General features: G+C 34.6%; 1 protein-coding gene across 4 annotated transcripts in view; it reads left to right on the top strand.

Annotated features, from left to right (window-relative positions):
• Window positions 1–24,208, top strand: part of LOC140751832 (protein SCAI-like) — a 194,805-nt gene that overhangs the window by 155,350 nt on the left and 15,247 nt on the right. For 2 of the 4 annotated variants that reach the window (XR_012103385.1, XM_073085898.1), the window contains 3 exons: window positions 15,040–16,006; window positions 19,288–19,646; window positions 20,361–20,578. Coding sequence is in view for 3 of the 4 variants with exons in the window: in XM_073085898.1 (XP_072941999.1) it covers window positions 19,507–19,646; window positions 20,361–20,578 (358 nt within the window). In the remaining variant the exon portion in view is untranslated. The remainder of the gene's footprint in view (window positions 1–15,039; window positions 16,007–19,287; window positions 19,647–20,360; window positions 20,579–24,208) is intronic. The other 2 variants (XM_073085899.1, XM_073085900.1) reach the window with 1 other exon arrangement.

Genomic DNA, 24,208 nt, shown 5'->3' with positions numbered 1-24,208 from the left:
TTATATAGTTTACTAGCTGACCCGGCAAACGTTGTGTTGTCATATAAATAAAAAAATGTTAAGAATGAACAACCCTTATAACTTAGGGGTATGAAAAATAGATAGTAGCCGATTCTCAGACCTACGGAATATGCATATAAAATTTGGTGAAAATCGGTAAGACCGTTTCGGAGGAATACGGTTACTAAAATTGTGACACGAAAATTTTATATATAAGATAACAAGAAACCTTAAAAAGCATAAAGTGGCACACATATGTCAACCGAATTAAAAAAATATATTTTTTATATATTGTATCGTTATAAGCATTTATAAATAAATAATTGTGTATATTATTCAAAACTCTAATAGTAGGACAATATATCAATATGTTACAGCCAAAATAATAAATTTGAATATTATATATCCAGCCAATATGTATAATATCTATTCAATTTGGTCAAAGTGATAAATAACGCTGAATTAATCACATTAACCAGTCATTATACAGAATGAATTTTTCAAATAGCCTTCAGGGCCATAATATAATAAATTTGAATATTATATATCTAGCCATAATATCTATCCAATATGTATAATATCTATTCAATTTGGTCAAAGTGATAAATAACGCTGAATTAATCACATTAACCAGTCATTATACAGAATGAATTTTTCAAATAGCCTTCAGGGCCAAATCCGAAACTATAAGGATTAGCGAAAAATGCTGAATGTTTTGAAACATTGGGCCAAAAAATGTTAATACGTGAAATGTTTACATTTATATACATTACATTTGTTATACAGGCTTGGTGTTGGTTACATTTGATTCGAACATAAAAGAAAATAGAAAACTAAGCGAGAAGGGCGCGGCAGCGCCCTGCGAGCGGGTGAGTCCGATTCACGATAATTCGGACTTAAACTATATGATTCATAGTTACTGTAAAACAACAACCAAGATGACGTTGATATTATTATGTTATTATTCAAATATTATTCATATAAATTTTGTTTAAAAAGACGATTTCATCATCAACTCATTAACGTCCCACTGCTGGGCACGGGTCTCCTCTCATAATGAGAAGGTTTAGGCCATAGTCCATCGCGTTGGCCAACAGCGTATTGGTAGACTACACATACCTTTGAGATTTTATTTATAAATCTCTCAGGTATGCAGGTTTCCTCACGATGTTTTCCTTCACCGTTTAGCAAGTGATAATTAACTTTTACTACGCACATAACTTTGAAAAATCAGAGGTACGTGGTGCCTGGGATTTGAACCTCGGACCCCTCGATCGAGAGGCCGAGTTTCTTAACCACTACGCTATCACTGCCTTTATATGTATATATATATATATACATTAGCCGATTTACAATCCTTTTAATATTTTTCATTATCATTATTACTATTATTCAATGTTTTTTTTGTTCATTATGATTATGTTATTTTTAATATAATAATGCGATTTACCAATTCATAACACTTTAATCATCATTCTTGTATTGTTATTCGATAATGTTTCTTAATGTGTTTTGCATGTAGTTTGTACCTATAGCTGAGGTAACACTAAGCAAGATTATTACTGTATAGCTGCCTCCAATACAATATTATAGTGTTTACTTTGTTGGTATAACTAATACATATTAATACAACAAAATTCATCTTTCATAAGTTTCACCAATTTCAGTTAAGATTTACCGTACTTCGGGATTTTACAATAACATATTTATTACTTTGACTAACTTTAACCTGCTATTATATAATATAACAGTCGGATAAAGTGATTAATTTATTACATTGTCTGGACAAATTAGTAATTAAACATAATAACCATTCATTGTGTATAATAGGTATTTAATTACTTTGACTGTAACAAATATATATTTTTATTTCACCAACTGTATATTTTCTCTACTAATTAGCTGGTAAAGTTTGAAGTGGCGAATGTTCTCCTGTAAAATTGACAAAATGTAGATACGTTCATTTGTCTTTTACACCGCGATATTTAACCGACTTCCCAAATAAGAGAGGTTATCTATTCGACGCTTTTTAAGTATGTCCAGCGATTTTTTTGGCGATGTCGCGACCGATCGACATGATTCAAACACCATTGTATGCGGCTAGATTCACAGGGGGTCCCATTTCGTGGAAATTTGGAAATTTTCGCCAAATTCAATTTCCTTATTTTCATTGCGGTACTTTCCTACCTTGACATGAGTACGGTCTGATGATTAAAACTTTGAGTAATATGATCGAAAACTCGACCTCCTGATGATGCGAAGTGTCTCTTATTTAATTTATTTTTTTTCTTTTTTTTTCCTTTTTAATGTTTTATTTTTTCATTTTTTTTTCTTTGTTTTCTTTTAAATTTTTTCTTTTTTAATTTTGCTTTCTTTCTTTTATTTTTTTTTTCCATTTTAATGTTTTTTTTTTCATTTTTTTTTTCTTTTAATTTTTTTCTTTTAATTTTTTTCTTTTAATTTTTTTCTTTTTTTTTTATTTTTTTTGCGTCTAGAAAGGGATATGTCGGACTCAGAAGTGCCTCTTGCGTCATCCATAAAAGTTAGGCATTTGGGCCTTGCGAATAATTCATAAGGTTCATAGGTAGAAATATATGATGCGAAACTTGACCTTCCATTCTTCAACCCTGTTGATGCAGAGGTGCCTCCTTCTAATTTCTAAAGTGTAGAAATTAGACACTATTGTAATAAAGTAAGTCTATAGGAACTAAATACTAATAATAATAATAATAATAATAATAATACGTTTATTTCAGACGTTGGTACATCCATATGTCATTAGTGTGTTAGTAACAGTTGTACTTATATTACTAAAAAGTCAAACATATTTTTTTATTTTATTTTTCAAACAGTCGGTCTTTCGTCGTCGGGAAACAGCCGGTCCATCGATAAGCGTCCTATGTCGGTACATGACGTCACGCAATATTTCGCAGAATTGACTACGAAACTATGATAATGTCAGAGGTTAAAAATTATTTAGTTGTTTATTTACTCTGAAAATAAACACAGGCATCAAATCAAAGGTCAAATGACGTTTACTGTATACAGACAAGTGACGGCACATTAGCTTCAGCCGATCCCGTGTATTTTCAATCATGTGGGCGAACATGGAAATTTTATTATTCTACTATTGATTTTTTAAAAAGATTACAAATATTATTAAAAAGATAACAAGATTTTCAAATATTTGTTGACTTAATTGGCTTATAAAATATTTATTTTTAAGCTAACAACATTTCGATCGATATTTTCATTTTACGAGTAGTCCCTATTGCCGTGATTGCAAATTACTATTAAATTATTTTTTACTTTTTAGCGACATAGGAGTCTAAGAGTCCGTATGAGATAACTGACGGATATGACCTTCAAGGTAAAATTGTCATAATATGTATCTGCTTCCTAAGGTTAATACATACATGAAATCACAAAATGGCTAACTCCTATGGTTTAGTTTGAAAGTACTCCAGCATCATCAGAGCGAAAGAGTTAAAATTAAAAAAATTAGACACACACTAGTGCGTCTACCAAATTCGGGGAACATATGCAATTCCAGGGACGCACGCAATGTGTCTATATACGACACTACACGAAACATCATAACTTCGTTATCTTTGCACTTAGAGAGATGAGATAACGGTTACATCCAAGTTGCTTTGTATTACTTCAAATAACATCATTTTTAGTAAAATCTAAATAAATAATACATTTTACATTACACAAATCATTCAAGGGAATCCCATGTGAAACAGGGCGAGCATCTTCAAAAATGATCAAACTCTATTGTTTTATTGTCGACTTCTGTATCCTAAATATATCTTTTTTGCTTGCTTTATATAATAAAAACATATATAGGGCAATGTAAGAGATCAGCAATTCAAATGATAAACGTCACTGTTTAGTGAACTTTACACTTTTATTACACAAACACAAATTCACAAAGGACTTCAATAAATGAAATCTATAACATAATAATTCTAAGGGGGGGTTGCATCAAAAGTCCGGTTAAAGTTTGCGTTAAAGTTAAATGTAACAGTAACTTTGACGATAGTGATGGAATGTAAAAATTCTGTGTTGCATCAATTGATTTGTCATTAACGTCATTTGTGTCGCTGTCACCGCAATTTTTAGTCGACATTGACAGATAGGGAAGTTGACAAATACAGTAACTTTAACCAATCGAATTCTAGCGGTTATAGTTAAGTATTAGTTATGACGTAATTTCAACCTCAACTAAAATGGTGCAACTAATTATTTTTTAACCATGTATTTGACGGTTGGTTAATGGTAAATGTTTAAGTTATATGATGCAACCCACCCTTAAGATGCATCCCGATATTAAGTTACAACGATCCGTCGGAGATATCCGATCAGTGCTGTCATGACAAGGCCGTCTATCTTCTCCTCCAAGGCTCCATTACGCCTGGCGCCATTTATCACCAATGTGTTGTCAACACAACTACGTTCAGTAATTTGAAACACTCAAATGAGCTGAGCTGACATATGTATATACAGGTTGAATTTGTCGCTAATCCTTATAGTTTCGGATTTGGCGCTCAAGACCCATTTGAAAAATTCACCCTGTATATACGCGACAAATAGATAACCTCTCTTCTTTAGGAAGTGGTTAAAATATCCAGCGGCTTCGCCCGCAAAAAATATATGACATAAATATAACTGAAAATGTGTACCTTAAACAATTTCAACTATATATAGGATTATTATTTAATTAATAAAAGGATTTACATACTTTTTTTGTTACTGTGTACCTAAATTGGTAATAAGTTATGATTAAAACTACTTCACAACTACTACTAATACGAGAGTATGTATGATGGTATAGTTTTTAAACCATGCAGTATGTAACACACAAAGGATGCGTGCATATACAAAAAAAATAAAAAATATACACCACTATACATACCACCACCAACACGTGTTTCGCTCCAAAACGGAGCATCATCAGGGTAAGTTGACTCTACGACGGTTAATCGTAAAGTGACGCTGTAGACCTAATGCATGCCTTTTGTAATGGTATCCAAACCTCTCTTCCACAACTTGATATTAAATGTAAACAACTGACGACAATTGTGCGATAATAAGGTTATAAATTAATTATTTGCATTAAATCTGCGAGTAATTATCTGTTTACTGATTGTTAGTAATACTTTCTTGAGGAACTTAATATGCTAAAACTGTATTTAGAGAACTATAATGAGACTCCTTTTAAATATGAAGTATATGATATAATTATTATACTATTCCATATGAACCATGCATATTTTCGAGATAAACGCAGTCTATGTCATTCTCAGAACTAAAGTAACCACTATGTAATATAATAGCACTGAAAGCCCTTTTCACATCTTTTGGTGTTTCCACACGTATGGGGCTTGACATACAGTTGCCCTTCTCGGGATCGCTAGCTGGACGGTTAGAACACCCATTCTTAGATTTCGCAACCCTAGAAACCCCATTTAGTCGAAATGTTTACCACGCCACCATACCTACCGATTCACGTCTCACCACCACCATGCCACACGGCAGCGATGAAGGTCGGCCAGTAATGTCTCCGAAATCGTTAGAATATGGTCCGTATAGTCCACACTAGTAATTTGGATAGCAGAATGCGGTCCATGTGACTAAAATTACGCATTTTCATATGAAATAAAGTTGTGAATAGACACTATCTAAAATTTCACATTTCTAACTTCACACCTAAAAGACATATAAAAGATACAATACTTATATGCTTAGTAAATATTTCCAAAATATATGTAGGTACGGATTAGATAATCGTACCGGAGGTCGGCCACAGATGCGCCGCTACCCGCCTCGTACCACGCCTCGGAAAAGTATGTCTCCCTTATCACACCATCCAAACCAGAACACAGCAGCGCTTAACACTGCTATTGTAAGGCAGATATAGGTGTTGCGGTGGTGCTGCCGGAGTCGAACCATAAAGGGTCTACCACCTTCAAAACTTTTAAACTATCCGTCCAAATTATTTGTAAAAAACAAAGGTTATTTACTTTTAATTTCAAAAGTGATAAAAGTATTTATTTTGATAAGAGTTAATTTAATACTATAAAATAAGCATGGTAATTATTAAGGAGAATAGTAATTTATAACTGACATTTTTGGCTATAATGACTACCAGGTAAAAGATAAATATCTGCTGTCGCGAACAATATCCTTAGAAATTTTCATTTAAATGTTATTCTGATGTATAAACTATATTATTGGAAAGCTTCATTCTAATCCAATCAGCCGTTTTGTTACAAGAACACTCAAATATCCATCCATCCTCACAAACTCTCGGCGTTACAATATTAGTAGGATAGTAGGATTAGTAGAATAATACTACCACTTTTCTATTTTATATTTTTAGAATATTCATTCTTGCTTTGAGTTATGAATTGTCAACTGATTTTTGCAATATCTTATTAAATTGTATTTCTGGAACTCCTTCTGAGCGTTTTCATAGCTCAGAAGTGCGATAACTGCAAAAATATATTTTTCTGTAACGCCCACGGATGGTGGATGCTCAAAGGTCATGCTATTTTTGCCTTTTGTGTAAACGAATAAATATTGTAGAATACACGATATTTGAAATTGAGCAAATGGTGACTGTCAAAAGTTTCGTGTGTGAGTTGTTATTATAATTTCCATAGACTATAATATTACAATCAGACTATAATATTAAGATTTAATATACGGTTTTCTTTTCTTTAAATGCAATCGATTATGTCATGAAAGACATTTTTTTATATTTCTCCACTTCCAGATTGAGAAATAAGCTGAGTTTTGTTAAATATGACCAATTTTTTAGACTATATCTCAACTTGTTACATGTTGGCCCACCGTGTTCATTCTCCTTTGACATTTTATATGTAAACTAGCTGACCCGGCAAACGTTGTGTTGCCATATAATAAAAAAATGTTAAGCGTTAACAACCCTTATCACTTAGGGGTATGAAAAATAGATAGTAGCCGATTCTCAGACCTACTGAATATGCATATACCTAAAATTTGGTGAAAATCGATAAAGCCGTTTCGGAGGAGTACGGTAACTAACATTGTGACACGAGAATTTTATATAAAGATAAACATTCAAACTTTCAAAGACATTCAACTAGACATAGTAGTCATGGCGAAATAAAAAAATATCATCCTTAATTTATTACCAATTGGTAAGAATTATGATCAGCACCGCAGCCGAAGTTTTTTCAGACATAGTCCGAGTGCTTGTTATGATCAGCACCGCAGCCGAAGTTTTTTCAGACATAGTCCGAGAGCTTGTTATGATCAGCACCGCAGCCGAAGTTTTTTCAGACATAGTCCGAGAGCTTGTTATGATCAGCACCGCAGCCGAAGTTTTTTCAGACATAGTCCGAGAGCTTGTTATGATCAGCACCGCAGCCGAAGTTTTTTCAGACATAGTCCGAGAGCTTGTTATGATCAGCACCGCAGCCAAAGTTTTTTCAGACATAGTCCGAGAGCTTGTTATGATCAGCACCGCAGCCGAAGTTTTTTCAGACATAGTCCGAGAGCTTGTTATGATCAGCACCGCAGCCGAAGTTTTTTCAGACATAGTCCGAGAGCTTGTTATGATCAGCACCGCAGCCGAAGTTTTTTCAGACATAGTCCGAGAGCTTGTTATGATCAGCACCGCAGCCGAAATTTTTTCAGACATAGTCCGAGAGCTTGTTATGATCAGCACCGCAGCCGAAGTTTTTTCAGACATAGTCCGAGAGCTTGTTATGATCAGCACCGCAGCCGAAGTTTTTTCAGACATAGTCCGAGAGCTTGTTATGATCAGCACCGCAGCCGAAGTTTTTTCAGACATAGTCCGAGAGCTTGTTATGATCAGCACCGCAGCCGAAGTTTTTTCAGACATAGTCCGAGAGCTTGTTATGATCAGCACCGCAGCCGAAGTTTTTCCAGACATAGTCCGAGAGCTTGTTATGATCAGCACCGCAGCCGAAGATTTTTCAGACATAGTCCGAGAGCTGGTTATTATCAGCACTGCAGCCGAAGTATTTCCAGACATAGTCCGAGAGCTTGTTATGATCAGCACCGCAGCCGAATTATATTCAGACATAGTCCGAGAGCTTGTTATGATCAGCACCGCGGCCGAAGTTTTTCCAGACATAGTCCGAGAGCTTGTTATGATCAGCATCGCGGCCGAAGTTTTTCCAGACATAGTCCGAGAGCTTGTTATGATCAGCACCGCGGCCGAAGTTTTTCCAGACATAGTCCGAGAGCTAGTTATGATCAGCACCGCGGCCGAAGTTTTTCCAGACATAGTCCGAGAGCTTGTTATGATCAGCATCGCGGCCGAAGTTTTTCCAGACATAGTCCGAGAGCTTGTTATGATCAGCACCGCGGCCGAAGTTTTTCCAGACATAGTCCGAGAGCTTGTTATGATCAGCACTGCTGATGTTTTTCAGAAACAACAGCAAGCGTTTCATTATGTGCAAAGTGTTAAGTCCCAACGTATGTACGTCATAATGAAAGAAGAGGGAAGACTGACTATTCATTATTATAATTTAATTTAACATCAAATAATAATGAGATTTAAATCAAGATTGCTCTGTCTATAAAAAAGCTGTTGAAGCAAATTTAACAATTCATGTCTACGTTACTATACTTCAATTATCAACCTTAAGCGAAAAGTTTGTCGTTTCTCATAGAAGTCACACAAAAAGCTCAGTCTTTTTCTACTGATTATTTTTTGAAGAATTTGTTAAAATCCTTAAGAGCACTTAAGAGATTATGGTATTTTTAGAGGATGATCGTGAAAAGAAGAAGATATTTAAGATATAAACACAGAAGAATGTTAACGAAGAAAAAATCAAACTGAAGGACAATTTGACAAACGAAGCAAAATATATGAGATTAGATATGAGTATATAGAATACGAAATATGTAGATTTATATGATATAAAATATGTAAATATTGAAAACAGATACAGTTAGAATTGAGTCAATATAGTAGAACATCACATAGGTCACAAATATAGTAGAACAGGAAAATCAAAAATATAAGCTAAGTTTAGAATTGATACTGAATTGGGGCACATAAACAAAGATTATTTAAATAAAATGCCATCAGCTGTGAGTGGTATGAGTCTCAGTGAGAAGGTTGACGTAACCAAGTCGTCTTGCACTGTCTGTTGTGAAGGTAAGCAATGCCGTTTACCGTTCAGTCATACGGGTTTAAGAAGTAATGAATTGCTAAACTTAGTGCACACAGATATTTGTGGACCAATGGAGGTGCAGTAATATACTCAGTACGTGAAAATGCATATAGTAATATGCATTTTCACGTTAGCTTTTTCTTAAATAGTTGAACAAAATTATATCGGTTCTAATTAATGATAATATATTGTAGCTGTAGTTGCTGTAGGTACCAAATTGGCGTATTTAGCCATAGTTTCTCAATGTTGTTCCTAAATCGTAGCATTTAGTCGGATTAATGATTAATTTATTTCCAAATATTTCAGATATCAAACGATTTCAGATATCTCCCACGAGAACCCTTTACCTAACCCGTAACCTGGTGGTATGTGTTTTACACAACTACAACTATATAATACACTTTTACTACAATTTATATAATAATCAATACTTTCGTCCCGAATTCTTGGCAACAATGCAACTGCTACAACTAAATAGCTGCTTTTATTTCACTGTGAAACGCAAAATTTTGTTTAATTTAATTCATGTTACAAAACAATAATGTGTGCTTTAATTATCTAACACCGACGCATAGTGCCATGAAATGTCGAGTAGTACAATCGTGTCGTGTATGTAACAGGCACCATCATTCTCTTCTGCACTTATCAAGACGAGTGACCACGTCGGAGCATAAAGAACCTAATCAGCCGTCAGTGTCCACTGAATCCAATGTAGAAGTGAACGTAAATACAATGATAGCGTCACACCACATTAGCGAGTATCGAGTTGCATTACTAGCAACTGCGTTAGTGATTATTAAAAGCGAAGAAGGGTACGCCACGATACGGCCTGATGGTGAAAATATCAATAAGTGTATCAATAATATAATACTATTTATTTCTTATTAATATTCAGAGTAATGGTCTGATAAGATCGACAACTGTAGATAGAGTATTAGGTACACTTAGGTCGTAAACCATACTGTTTTACATATAAGAAATTAATACGTTTTTGTAAGTTGTGCAATTGGTTATGCCCGGGTTTCCCAGCCTGTGGCCCGCGGACTCCTGGGGGTCCGCGAGTATATGTATGGGCGTCCGCGGTGTCCATACATAAATCGCTCATTAAATGCAAAAAGGCCGTAAACGAAAAATCAGCAAACCAGTTTTATTAAAAGTGATCTAAGCACACGGTATTTTAAGCATTAAAAAAAAATTTTAACAAAAAAATAAAACCGACTTCTATGTCACTACAAAGTAAAAAATAATTGAAATACATGTTGGTTTAGTACATAATTCTGAAGTCGACGTATATATTTCGTTTGATAACGGCGTAAACAGCGTGTCCAATATGAGCGCCGACTTCAGAAATATGTACTAAACCAACATGTATTTCAATTATTTTTTACTTTGTAGTGACATAGAAGTCGGTTTTATTTTTTTATTAAAATTTTTTTTTTCACCCTTTTTAGTGATGATATGCTAACGTTTGTATTAATATTATGTAAAATTGTATAAAGGTGATCATGAATAAAGGTAAGGTCTGAATTCATACGGATTGGACCCACCCGCTCGCAGGGCGCTGCCGCGCCCTTCTCGCTTAGTTTTACATTGTCTTATATGTTCCAACCTAACCTAACCAATTCAATACGAAACACTATAGGCGAGGCTTTATGAGATACTAATTATTGGCTAGGTTAGGTAGGAACAGATAAGTAAATAAATCAAACTAGGTGGTAAAACTCTGCGAGTGAACCGGTCCAATTTACATTAATTCAATAGTTAAGAAAAGAAAAAGGAGTTGAAGGTCAAATTTTTCATCATATGCCTCTGTCTAGCAACTTCATTACAACAAATGTATATTCTATATACTTTACATGGGAGGCACATCTGCATCATCAGGATTGAAGAATTGAAGGTCATATCTTCCATCATATGTCTCTACTTAAAGACCTCATCATATATTCGTAAGCTCCAAATGCCTAACTTGTATGATTGAGGCAGGAGGCACTTCTGCATTATCAGAGTTGAAGAGTAGAAGGTCAAATTTTCCATCATATATCTCTACCTATCAACCTTATTGAATATTCATAAGCATCAAATGGCTAACTTGTATGGTTGAGGCAGGAGGCACCTCTGCATTATCAGAGTTGAAGAGTAGAAGGTCAAATTTTCCATCATATATCTCAACTTATCGATTTTATTAAATATCCATAAGTTCCAAATGCCTAACTTGTATGGTTGAGGCAGGAGGCACTTCTGCATTACTAGGGTTGAAGAGTTGAAGGTCAAATTTTCCATCATATCATGTTAACCTAGATACTCAATGTTCATTTTAAGTTTCATGAGAATTGAGTGGGCAGAAGGTAAGTTGTCATAAAATATGTAAAAAGCAGGGGTAGTGATGATGAGTTCCACCCCATAACTTAAATTCTAATCATCAGAGCATACTAATGTTAAGGTAGGAAAGTACCGCAACGAAACTCTCTTTCATATGAAAAAAAGAAAATTAAAATTGGTTAAGAAATACTCGACTTATTCAAGTTTATATGAAATCGGGATTTTCCAATTTTCCGAGAAAACTGGCGGAAATTTTCAAATTTCCTCGAAATGGGACCCCCTGTGAAACTAGCCACATACAATGGTGTATGAATCATATCGATCAGTCGCGGCATCGTGAAAAAATCGCCGAACAAACATAAAAAAAAAAAAAAAAATATATATATATACGGTCGAATTGAGAAACCTCCTCCTTTTTTGAAGTCGGTTAAAAAGATGCATCCAATGATGTATAACACTATTATTAATCTATAAAAAAAAATACATACTTATATTGGATTTTCAAATTTTGTTTTGGCTCTCCTGTAAAATAATAATATTTGGGATTGCGTTTCTTTCGCTCTTTATTTTATTAAGGGGGTCCATGAAAAATGCTTGATTTCCTAAGGGTCCGTGGACTGAAAAAGGCTGGGAAACGCTGGGTTTTGCATTTCCCATTTTTTCAAATGTTTTGGACACCACTGGCAGGACCGATAACAGGTAAAATTTGTTCTTCGCTGATTGCATTTTAGAAAAGGTAACACTTCTTTGTTTTATAAATTCGATCTGCAGCTGTTTGTTCCGAGGTGCTTGTTTCAATGTATGTCAAAATTTTATTAAAAGTTTGAGAACAGAACATGATTACAGTATTCTAACCGCTCAGCCAGCGACCCCGGCAAGGACCACTGTATATAACCACAGTATAAGGATATACAGTATTTTAACTCGGCCCTGACCTTGAATTAGATACCTACGGTTGCGCTGGGCAAGGTTACGCGTTAGGGCTGCCTGCCTACAGTTTTTTAATTACATCTGCATACTTGACTTTCTTTTTAATTTTTTGTTTGTAAATGTTGTATTTTTTTATTTAAACAAATGAATGTTATAGTTAATTATATAGAAAGTGTTGAATGAAAATGCATGTTAAGTTTTTTAAAATGTATATATTACGTAATAAAAACTATTCTTATAATTGGGTACTTGACAGTTACAACAATAAAATATGAAATATGTTCGACATGATAGCTTATAAATTAACATAAATTATGCAATATTTAGTTTAATTTTTAATACAATATTTAATAATAATATTACTTAGAGATGCGCCGAATAGTGGTTTCAGCGAATAACCGAATACCGAATATTATTCGGTTTAACTTTTACCGAACCGGATATTCGGCCGAATTATTCGGTTTACCAATTCATTGTTTTGCCGCGTAAACAGGTTCTAATATTTCTTTTATAGTGTCCATTATTGTCAATTTGCCAGTTACCTGTGTTCATTAAAACTTTGATTTAAGTTGTAAAAAGAAATACTGATTTGAGGTTTAAAATAAATGTTGACTATACTAACTGTAGAATCTATACAAATAATTAAAATTTAAGTGTCTGTTTGTAAGAGCATATAACATAAAAGGAAAATATAAAATATACGCTATATACGGTACTTATAACGAAAAAAATATTATTTCAATTTTGGTTTGTTCCGGATAATCTTTAAAATGGCTGTACTGATTTTGATGGGACTTTCACTGGCAATTAGCTGATGTTATAGACAGGTTAAGACAGGTTAAATGTTAGGTTTCAAAATAAATGTTGATTTGAAGTTTAATTGCTTTATGTTATTAAATTTGTCATAGGATTTCTTTGACTTAAACATAACATAAATCTTACATCTATAACATAACATTACATATAACATCTATAACATAAATCTTACACAAGAAGTTTTGTGTTTTAGTAATGTACCGTGTCGTGTATACACAAAAATAGACATACCTACTCGAACCGAATATATTCGGCACCAAATCCGAATAATTCGGCCGAATACAAATAGCAAAAAAGATGTCGAATACGCCGAAAACCGAATACCAAACGAATATTCCGCGCATCTCTAATAATCTATACTCCGATTCATAATTGGGTGTTCAAAATGTAAACAAAGGTGTTGACCTATCAAGAAAATACCTTTCAAATGGTAGTTTCTTATTTTTGACGATCTTAAAATAATACAACGATAATAAAATATTGATCTAAATAAATTAAGATCAATTCTCATTTTCTAATATTTATATTACCTCATTCAGAATAGTCCCTCGGCGGCATATCGCGCGTACAAACGGATGCCGAAAGGCTGCTAAGCCACGCCCTAAGCCTTTGTTGCACCGCGCGACGCCGAATAAATACGACGCGTGCGTTGTGCAAGCAAGCCCTTCGTTTATCAACAGTTTCGAGTTTTATTTTGCGCGGGAATAATAAAAGTTGTAAATTGGTCGAAGAAATAGTTTTATTCTATTAATTCAGAAGAGGGATAATCTCAAATAACAAACTAACACCTGTCTACTGAACCAAAATTACAACAATCATACGTATTTTTTTAAAATATCAATTTATATTAATTAAAAACTAATCTAATTTAGTAGTAATAATACCTAGTAGATTAAGTATCTAGTATTAACATAAAAATCATTGTAATTGTCTTACCTTTCGGAGTTTCCAGGCAGTTTAAAAAAAGGTTATATCTGGATGTGTTATTGATGAATTGAAGCAACCAAAAACAGCACAATATAGTCTATAACTTTTCTTCGCCATATTATTTTTGAAACAAAAAAAATATACTTCTTAAAAAACCGTCACATCACCCGCTCGTCACCGTGGCACATTCACGACAGTGCGTATACCAAGTGATTACTTACCTCGAGGCGAGTAGGCGTGGCTTGCTTTCGTGCGTTTGTATGAAGATAAAATACTGTATATCCTTATACTGTGATATAACGTAACCACATACCTTTGTAAACACCAAAAGGTATCAGAGGGGTTTTAGTGCGTTAATAATCCCACATAAACCGGTGCCGCGCCTACAATACCGGGTACCTATGGTTTCCATAGGTGCGATTGTATTTTGCTTTGGCACACAAAGACATCGTTACGGTTTTTGCGTAGTAGTTACATTAGGGGTCAGAAAATAACATCGATAGCCTTTAACCTTGAAAAATGCTCGGTTTCTATGGAATAGTACAATAAATGTATCCTACACGAGCAGTATATTTAAAAGGAGTCTTATAGTGTCTATAGTTCACAAATAAATCATTTTAGCGTATGTTCTTCAAGAATGCTTAGTTATAACCAATTTAGGTACAAAATAACAAAAAAAGAAATTTGGTAAAAAAACTTTTTATTAATTATATATCAATCCTATTTCATCGTTAAAAATGTTGAAGGTGCAAATTTTCAATACAAACGCAGGCGAGCCCGCGGGCTCCTATACCTAGGATAACATAAATACATCGACAAAATTTACATAAAAAATATTTCTTTTCAGACTATATTAATGAAAACACATACATCGAGAATATCATAGACCAGCTATTCTTATGTTTGATACGCTGCTGCAAGACCAGAAGCGAACGTGCTAGAGAAAAACAGGAAATTGATAAGCGCATACGACAAGAATCAAGGCAGCAAGCTTATCAGTTTTATAAAAAACTTACTGACGAATTCGAACAAGAAGGGCGACAACAAATGGAGGTGTTAGAAAGTAGTAGGTGCAATGAGAGGAGCGCTCCGAAACCAGAGATAACTGGACCTGAAAGCCAAACAATTGAAACCCCGCCGAGTTTAAAACGAGTTCAATACGAGTTTTCATTCAGACCCAGAAGGCAAGAGTTTGACGTAATACCCGAAGTTCAAGAGCCGACACGAAATACGCCTCATCCAACCGATGAGCCAACATGCTCTTCGCATACCACGATATATGAAAATAATGAAATTCTCACGCCTCACATTAGTTCATCAGATGAAGAAGATATTGAGTCAGGAATGTTACAATACATAAGAGCTGACGTGAATGAAGAACCAAGAACCAAGATTGAACGAAGCGGAGTAAACACTACGAGTAAAATACAGCTCGGTTATATTCACCCAGAAATGATAAAATTACTGCTAAATGCAAGACTCGTCGCCAGTGGCGACACTATGAATGAAAGCGAAATTCCGAATACTCCAGTCGGAATAATAATAGACTAATACATTACGCACTTCGTATATCTAAATGTTTTCTGTAAAACAATATATGTACATAATATAATATGATATATGACATAATTTATATAATGTATAAGATATAAGATAGTTTAAAAATGTAAAATGAATATTGTATATATATATTCCTCCTATGCTAATAAAAATATCAAAGAGCAGAGACGACGACGAGACGACAGGAACTGAAAGATAATTATTTAGTTCTGTCATCTGTTGAAAAAGTCCAAGAAGCTATTTGTCGGCCTAAGGTGAGTTTTTCAAAATGAATAATAATAATAAATAGATTATTTTTTAAAAAACGCTTCTTCACTCACAGCCCACTAGGATTCCCTGTGGGTGCCATGACAATACACAAATACCCAGAAACAGAACAGATATCTAAATTCATCATTCATCATCATTCATTCATCATCACATGTCTGTCTCTGTCTGTGTGATGCCGGGAATTGAACCGGAAACCCATTGCGCATCAGTGGTATGCTGATCGCACCGCCACGGGGACGTCTATCGAATTATTTAATTTGTGTAGATGACACTTTACATATTTTCATTTTTAGTACTTATATACATAACACACACTAATACATATAAAACACACAACTAAAACATACTGATATATTGACACAGACAGGTATTAAACACTCACAGACAAACCATACATTCACAACACATAACACACAATTATAAATTAATATTGTATTAAAATAGACAAGCATTGCCGGGCGACACCGTAGTTAATAGAATCAGCTGCACGGTGCTGTATAACTAGATATATACGCGCGAGCGCATTACCACAGTATAAGGATATATATCCTTATCTTATACTGTGGCATTACTGCGCCGCCTCGGCCGCCACGCCAGTCGAGAACTCGCTGTTGTCGATACGCCGCTTTAAGCTTTATAACTGTTACGCAATCGTTTTATTTTGTTTGCCTATCGCTAGCTTTATTTTCCTGCATTGTTCCGCGTACTTTCTTTGTCTTCTCCTACTCTTAATCTTTCATGTCTTGTGTACTTGTGAATATCCTAATCGTGTGTTTGAGAAAATAAGTAACCTAACCTAAGCTGATTTTTTTCTGTTTCTTCAACTCCTTCATTACGTTTACAACCCTACAATTTATAATAATTCGATAGATGCTCCACTTCTGAACACCAGCCATCATAACTACAATGTACAGGTTTCATTACAACATTCTCTTATACCGCAAGAATAGTTTTAATGCGCAAGAGATCAGAATACACGACAGTTGATGCCATGTGGGTATTAAATTCAATAAATTCTATATAAAATTAAGTAAAACGACTACGTACTAGTAAATATTACATAAATGGTTTATTTAGTAATTGTGCTCGATAAAATGATAGTATACGAGCACTTTTGTCTTATAAAAGACGTCAACGTCAAGTCACGCGGCGCGCAAAAGTCATTGTTTCCAATCTTCTTATTTATGTCCCCGCCGTCTCTGTCTATCTGTCTGAACGAAATGAACTCAAAAACTACTAAACCAATTCTCGTGCAGTTTTCACCAATTCCAAATATTCCTGTTAAAAAGATCTAAATTAGAGTCCGCGATGGCATATGTCTATCACTGTCGTGTACTCCACAATAACTATTTTTATGGTTTATTTATGTTAATTTATGTAATTTTATGTTATTTTACATTAACAATGTCTGAAAGTCGAAAAAGAGCATTTTACTGCAGTTCATTCCCTCATAGATAATTGCCAATAGAATAATTGGAACATTTAAAATTAGTGCTAGTAGTAGTAGTAGTAATTAGTACTCAAAGCCTCGATCTCCTAATCAAAACGTTGCTAATTAATATTGATTTATAATATACCGGATATTATCCTGACATGTAATATACAAAGTTCACGTAAACCAACTTCCATTAATCTGAGACTCACAAAGCCTTCAGTTACTTCATACCCATCTTCTCTATGATTGATATTGAAATGATACAGATAGAACAATTCGCTTTGAAATCAAAGACGTCAGTTTTAAACATAACTATTTAATGGTGTTGCAGCAATTAGACAGCATTATGAAGCTCACATTCAATTGATTAGAACATGCCAATTGCATTCGAAATACTAACGAATTTGGGTATATTGTAGGTAGAATCGAAATTCAGGTTTATTGACGAGGCGTACGATTCAGTATTGTACGTCGGCTGTCTAGTTGTCCTTTTTTAGTGGACGCGTATTGACAGGATGAGAACAGAACTAACGACATCGACAGAATCGGGACAAATATTTGGCTCCCCAATTAAAAAATGTAATTCGATGTGGTACAACACTTGCGAGCAAATTTGGAGAAAATGGGCGATTGGCACACATTGTTTCCAGTTGACATATAACGACCGTTTCACGTGAGAACTTATTGATTGAGAGGATTGCTTGTACCTGAAAGTACAGGTACTGGAGGTACAATGTGATAAGTAGAGTTTATACCTTTACACCATTTTATATTTACGAACATTGTCAGCATGTAACTATGAAAGATAGGTGAGGTAATTCCTTGGATCTCAAGCATATTAAATAGATTCTAAGGAAGGTAAAAAGGATCTTATTTTTTGATAATAATGAAAAATAGATATAATTATATATAAAGAAATACGTAAACAAATACCAAAACAGTCATATTTATCAAAACGTAAAATCTCCTGGTAAGGGTACAGTCAGAATCGAAACAAGCAAATTTTACTATACCCATCTCTAGTCATGTCTAACTGACACTCTCTGACAGCCTTCAGGAATGCATTCTCTCAGCGGCCAGACTATAGCATTAATCAGTAGCATTTCCATATTACTTTAGTATTTGACATTTAATTAACCATATTGAAATAGTTGTACAATAAATGAATTCTTATATTAATAAGATCATAAATCAAATATGATTCAAAACCACACGCAACACTATGACCATTCATCATCATTTTATATTAACATTGTTACTGTGAAAATGTAGGAAAGAAAGAAGTCCATAATAAAAATTCGAAATGAGATCGCTTCGACAATGGGCAAGTTCTATTACCATTGTTAGTAAAATTCTTTTTATACGAGTATGTTTGCCTATTTAGGCTGAAATCCTCCAGTTACATTTTTATACAATTAGGAGTATCCATTCCTAATCTGGTTTAATTTTTTATAACACAGATGCAGACAAGCATGTAGTCCACCAGACAGTAAGTGGCTACTGCCGCTCATAGACATCTGTAATCAACCCCAGATAGGATTACATACAGTACCCCTGAGGACTAAGCTGGAACGCCTCGGAAAAGTATGTCTCCCTTACCACACTCTTCAAACCAGAACCCGGCAGCGTTTAACACTGCTGTTATGAGGCAGAAATAGATGTGTTGGTGGTGCCACCGGAGTCGAACTGCAAAGGGTCCTACCACCTTCATAATTTTTAAAATCTTTAATTCATTCACCCCGAACAAACTTCGAATGTTTATTGTTATCTTGATTTCAAGAATAATTGGAATGCCAAGTGAATTTAAGAACAAGTTATTTATGTTTTTAGCCTGAGAACCAGCGACACGGCATACCTGACTGAAGCCTTCGCCTTCTACTGCGCCTTCCGCGCCCCTAGCTACAATACAAGAGCATGCAGGGCAGATGTAGCGAGTACATGGTGACAAACTGAGATACTACGCCATATTTATGGTCGTCTGCATCTTGCTACAGAAGATAAAGATGGCAAAAGAACTAATCAAAGATTTAAATAAAAAGATAATAGAATATGAGAACATCTACGACGACCGGTCCAGACGACCAGATCGATTGTACCTTGGTCTTCGATGAGGTCAAAACCTTTGTCCGTGCTGAGCTCGGGTTAACAGTTGTGAACTCAGAGAATATTACGATCATTCTTACAAACAGGTACAGAAACATCTTCTTACTTAGTTTATTTCTTAACTGGTTCGTCTTAAACAAAATAGTTCACATCAAAATGTTATGGAAATACAACTCGGAAATTACTGCAAAATCTATTTGTTTAGTCTATTTAATTGTACGCTTTACTCAAAACCCGAGAACTAATAATGTAGCACCTAAGCATTAGAAATAAACATAAATTAACATTACAAAAATAATCCAAGCAATTAATAAAAACAAAAAAACTTACATGTGAATAACATAGCAGTAAAACAAAACATTTGTTTTACTGTACAGTAGCACTACCATGAGTTTACAAAAGTATTACTCGCTAGCGACTGCGTAAAATAAATGTATGAAAAATTGTACAGCGCCTCTGGCGGTTACTCGTAGAACTAAAATCCATAGTGTGAGCCTCGATAGGTAAAAAACCTATCGAAATCAAATCGCTAGCGAATGTCATTATGATCTATTGCCATACAAATTCGGTCCATGAGTCATTAATTTGACAGACGTTGTCAAGAAATACCGTAACGATAGTAGTTATGTTATTCACTAGGAAATGACAATAGTTTTCTATTTACAATTTCTATAGTGGCGTTTCTATGCCAACTCATGGTAGTGCTACTGTACATAGATTTTTATGTAGTAGTTATAGAGATAATATTACATAAATTTTGCCCATCTTTACGGCAGCCCTCTTACTAATGTAAATTTCAGGTTGACTCCACATTCCATTCTTCCAATTGAGTGCAGCAGCTACATGAACTTTACACTCCAGGAGGCTCTGATTATCAACGGCAATTTCTATCAAGTGAAGGGTTTTGGGCTCACTATGGACAATATGGACATATTCTACATTCTCCAAATTATCCAACGAGAGCCAACCCACCTCGTACCTCATTTGTTCCAAGAGCCGCCATGCAAGCACTACACTAGTAAGTACCCGAACCATCGGTTCCTAAAGGTGCAGTACTCTTATATTATTTTAGTAGATCTCCATCACAACGTGTGATGAAGCAACAGCGCTTAATGCCGATTTGTTCTTATTTGAACTCTCACGACGCTTCACTAAATATTGAAACGCCTTAAAATTTATGTTTTCGCCAAAGGTAAGCCTGTAAGCCCTGTTTGTGCCAGCGTGTATGCCTGCGTATAGCGAGTATGCTGCGAACTTCTATTAGCTGAGCGGTTTGTATTTTTAACCATGTTTCTATCACAATGTTTCATTATACTACATTAAATTATTATTTACATTTGACCAAACATTTATATTTCGTTTTATATGTACTTCTCGAATGAATGTATTGCAGGAAACATTAATTTTATTTTGTATCATCATTACCTCATTACTGTCCACTGCTGAGCACGGGTCTCCCCTCAGAATGAGAAAGATTAGGTCATAATCTACCGCGCTGGCCAAGTGCGTATTGGTAGACTTCACATACCTTTGAGATGTTTTTTTATAAACCTCTCAGGTATGCAGGTTTCCTCACGATTTTTTATTTCACCGTTTGAGCAAGTGATAATTAATTTCTAGTACGCACATGAATTTGAAAATCAGTGGTGCGTGCCTGGGATTTGAACCTCGAACCTCTCGATCGAGAGGCCGCGTTTCTTAACCACTAGGCTATCACTGCTTTATTTTGTATACATAATCATATTTTTAACCATAACCAAACAACCCTCATAACTATTATTAACTTGGACTTTCAATCTCAATTAAAATGTTCTTTGGTGCTATTATACCGCCTCCAAAGAGCTCCGCCCGGATCGGGTCGTGGCCAACCCTTACCCCGCCCACGGTACGATACGCCTTTGGTTATAAGTACATCGTTCAGCGTTGCCAACTGGACGAAAATTCTCGTAGAAATACGAGATTTGTGGTCTTTCGTACAAGGAAAGAGGACAGGACACTATCAATCTCGTACAAATATGTATGTAACGTAATGGAAGATGGTATTGATTTGAAAGGGAATGAGCGGAATTCTGAAGAGAAATACGTATTTCATCACTGAAATATTTGTCTTCAGAATTCTTGGTCCTGGCCAAGGACTATATTACCGTCTGCTATATACTGCAATCGTAATGTAAAAGGGCACAATAACATTTAGTTCATATTGAGAAAATCGAGTTTAAAATATTTTTGGTTTTAAACGAAAAATACCTATACAAGAATATTTTTTTTCGAAACACGTAAAGTGAAAATAGTGGCATTTTAACGAATTGTAAAAGATAATTGAATTACAAAATTTAATTTCATGAGCAATTTTTAAATAAGCTGTCCCCCGGTTTCACCCGCGTTAAAATAAATCTAACAATACAATAAACAAAAAAATGTCAAGACTAAGACTTTGAAAGGTGCCTCCGGGGGCCATAATTTAATTTCAAGGTCTTCCTTTAGGATATTCTTGTACACGTAAAATAATACAAAAACGATATTTTGCCCCTGTGTGTGTGTTTGTGCGCGTGGGTGTGGATGTGGGTGTGTGGTAGTGTTGATGAACTTGTGCGTATGTATGTGTGTACAGATATTGCATACTGTAGGATTACTCACGCTTAAGTAAAAAACTCCCTTAGGTGTAAAGACTTCCAATGCGCATGTTTCAAGTTTTCTGCAGCAATTTGTCTCCTTAGTAGCGCTGAACTGTATTTAGCTTTAAGGGATTCTGTACTAATTTCTTTTCTCAGCAGCATTAGAACTAAATTACAATTTATGCTATATAAATAACCTATGTGTAATATTTCAGCGTGCTCTAAGTTCAGAAGTTTCGGCTGTGCGTTGATTTCTGTCACATTGAAATGGTAATTGAGTCACTTCGTCAGTCAGACAGTAGCATATCTGTATATAAAAAGCAAGGCTACTGTCTGACTATATATATATATATATATATATATATATATATATATATATATATATATATATATATATATATATATATTTGTAATCTTCTTTTATTTTCCTTTCATTTTGATATTGTTTTTCTAACAACTACCTAAAAACACTATGGTATTTGAGACGAATGTAATGACACCTTAAGGGCGTTTGTCCACCGCCGCCGGCACCGGAACGTCACCGAGGACGATATTATTTCGGGCCGACTTTATAGTACTAGAGTCCACGACTAAAAGCTTGTATCATAGCAATACGGCCGAAACTGTATAAAATCGTTAGATTATATGATTCTGAACCTGACTAGGTGTAGAGTAACGGTCAAAAGTGTAGCAATTGCATGGGAGGCTATTACTGCTGTGTCCAAAACAAAGGTAGTCGGTATCATAGCAATACGTCTGATATTGGAAAAGTACATAGATTTTATAATTTTATGACGAATAAGTTGCGCGTAGTATATAGCTGAAGCGAATTTTTGAAAATGTCAAAAAAAAAATTGCCCACCAGGGAGCCTACCACCATCTTTTAAAAACCATGATAGTTCAGGAAACTTTATTTCAATAATGCATCAACATTATTTTGCATCGTACCACGACATCCTTACAACAGTAACATATTCTGTCATACGCAGTTGAACAAACTTAAACCCTTTTTCATTTTTCGCTTATCCATTTTATAAAATCAACTGAAATTGACATATTTTGCTTAAAAAGTTAAATTTCCTCCAAAAAAGAATGAATAATTTCAACCGACATAATACAAAACTGCTTATTGTAATGTTATAAAAACAATCTTACTTTAACGAGGTCGTGGTACAAAATTTCAATGAATGATTAATATAATATTGTTTTAAGAGATGGTAGTAGCCCCCCTGTATTATAGCAATCCGGATGATTTTTTTAACCGTTCGTATATTTGCCAGCAAGTATGTCGCAAAGCAAGTACAACTATCTTGTCTTCCTCTAACATCGGAATCTGCTAATCAACACTTGTATCGAGTATACTATCAAGGTCAGACATGGCAAGGCAATAAATAAAACTTCGGAACCGATTCAAACTTTATTGGTAGCTGCGCCAGAAAAACTTCTTAACACTATTTTTTTGCAAATGTGGCTTTAGAAAAGTTGGTTTACAATGTTCTTCAGCGCGTACCTACCAATTGCCAAGGGCCGTCTTGCTCAAATGTTCCATTTAATAAGATTCATGTAATTTTGATGAAGACGAAGTATAAATCGTAGAATGATTGTTTAAGTTGAGTATGAATCAAATTAAAGTAACGAAAAAAATAGAACGACAGTTGAACTCCAACAACCAATACCAATAATCTTCATAGTATGAAATAAGGGGGAATTATAATACGATTGAATAAAAAAAACTTAGCGACTAACGATGATATACTGTTTTAATAACTTGAGCGGTATGAATTTGAATAAGCGAAAAATTAAGTAAACTAACGACAAATATTGATTAATAATAAAATCCAGAACGAACTTACAAAAGTGGGGAACTTACAAAATTAACCCATCTCAGATATTAAAATTATATCCGTGCAAGTATATGACTAAGTCAGCGACTGGAAATACAGAGAGGGTGGTAAGGTTAGGTCGGAACATATAAGACAATAAAAAACTAAGCGAGCAGGGCGCGGCATCGTTTCCTTTATTCATGATCACGT

Source organism: Epargyreus clarus, unplaced genomic scaffold (genome assembly GCF_041222505.1).
Source record: "Epargyreus clarus isolate Ecla_fem2 unplaced genomic scaffold, WU_Ecla_fem_2.2 ptg000023l, whole genome shotgun sequence".
NCBI classification, from domain to species: domain Eukaryota; kingdom Metazoa; phylum Arthropoda; class Insecta; order Lepidoptera; family Hesperiidae; genus Epargyreus; species Epargyreus clarus.
This window is presented reverse-complemented; position numbering and strand designations above follow the sequence as displayed.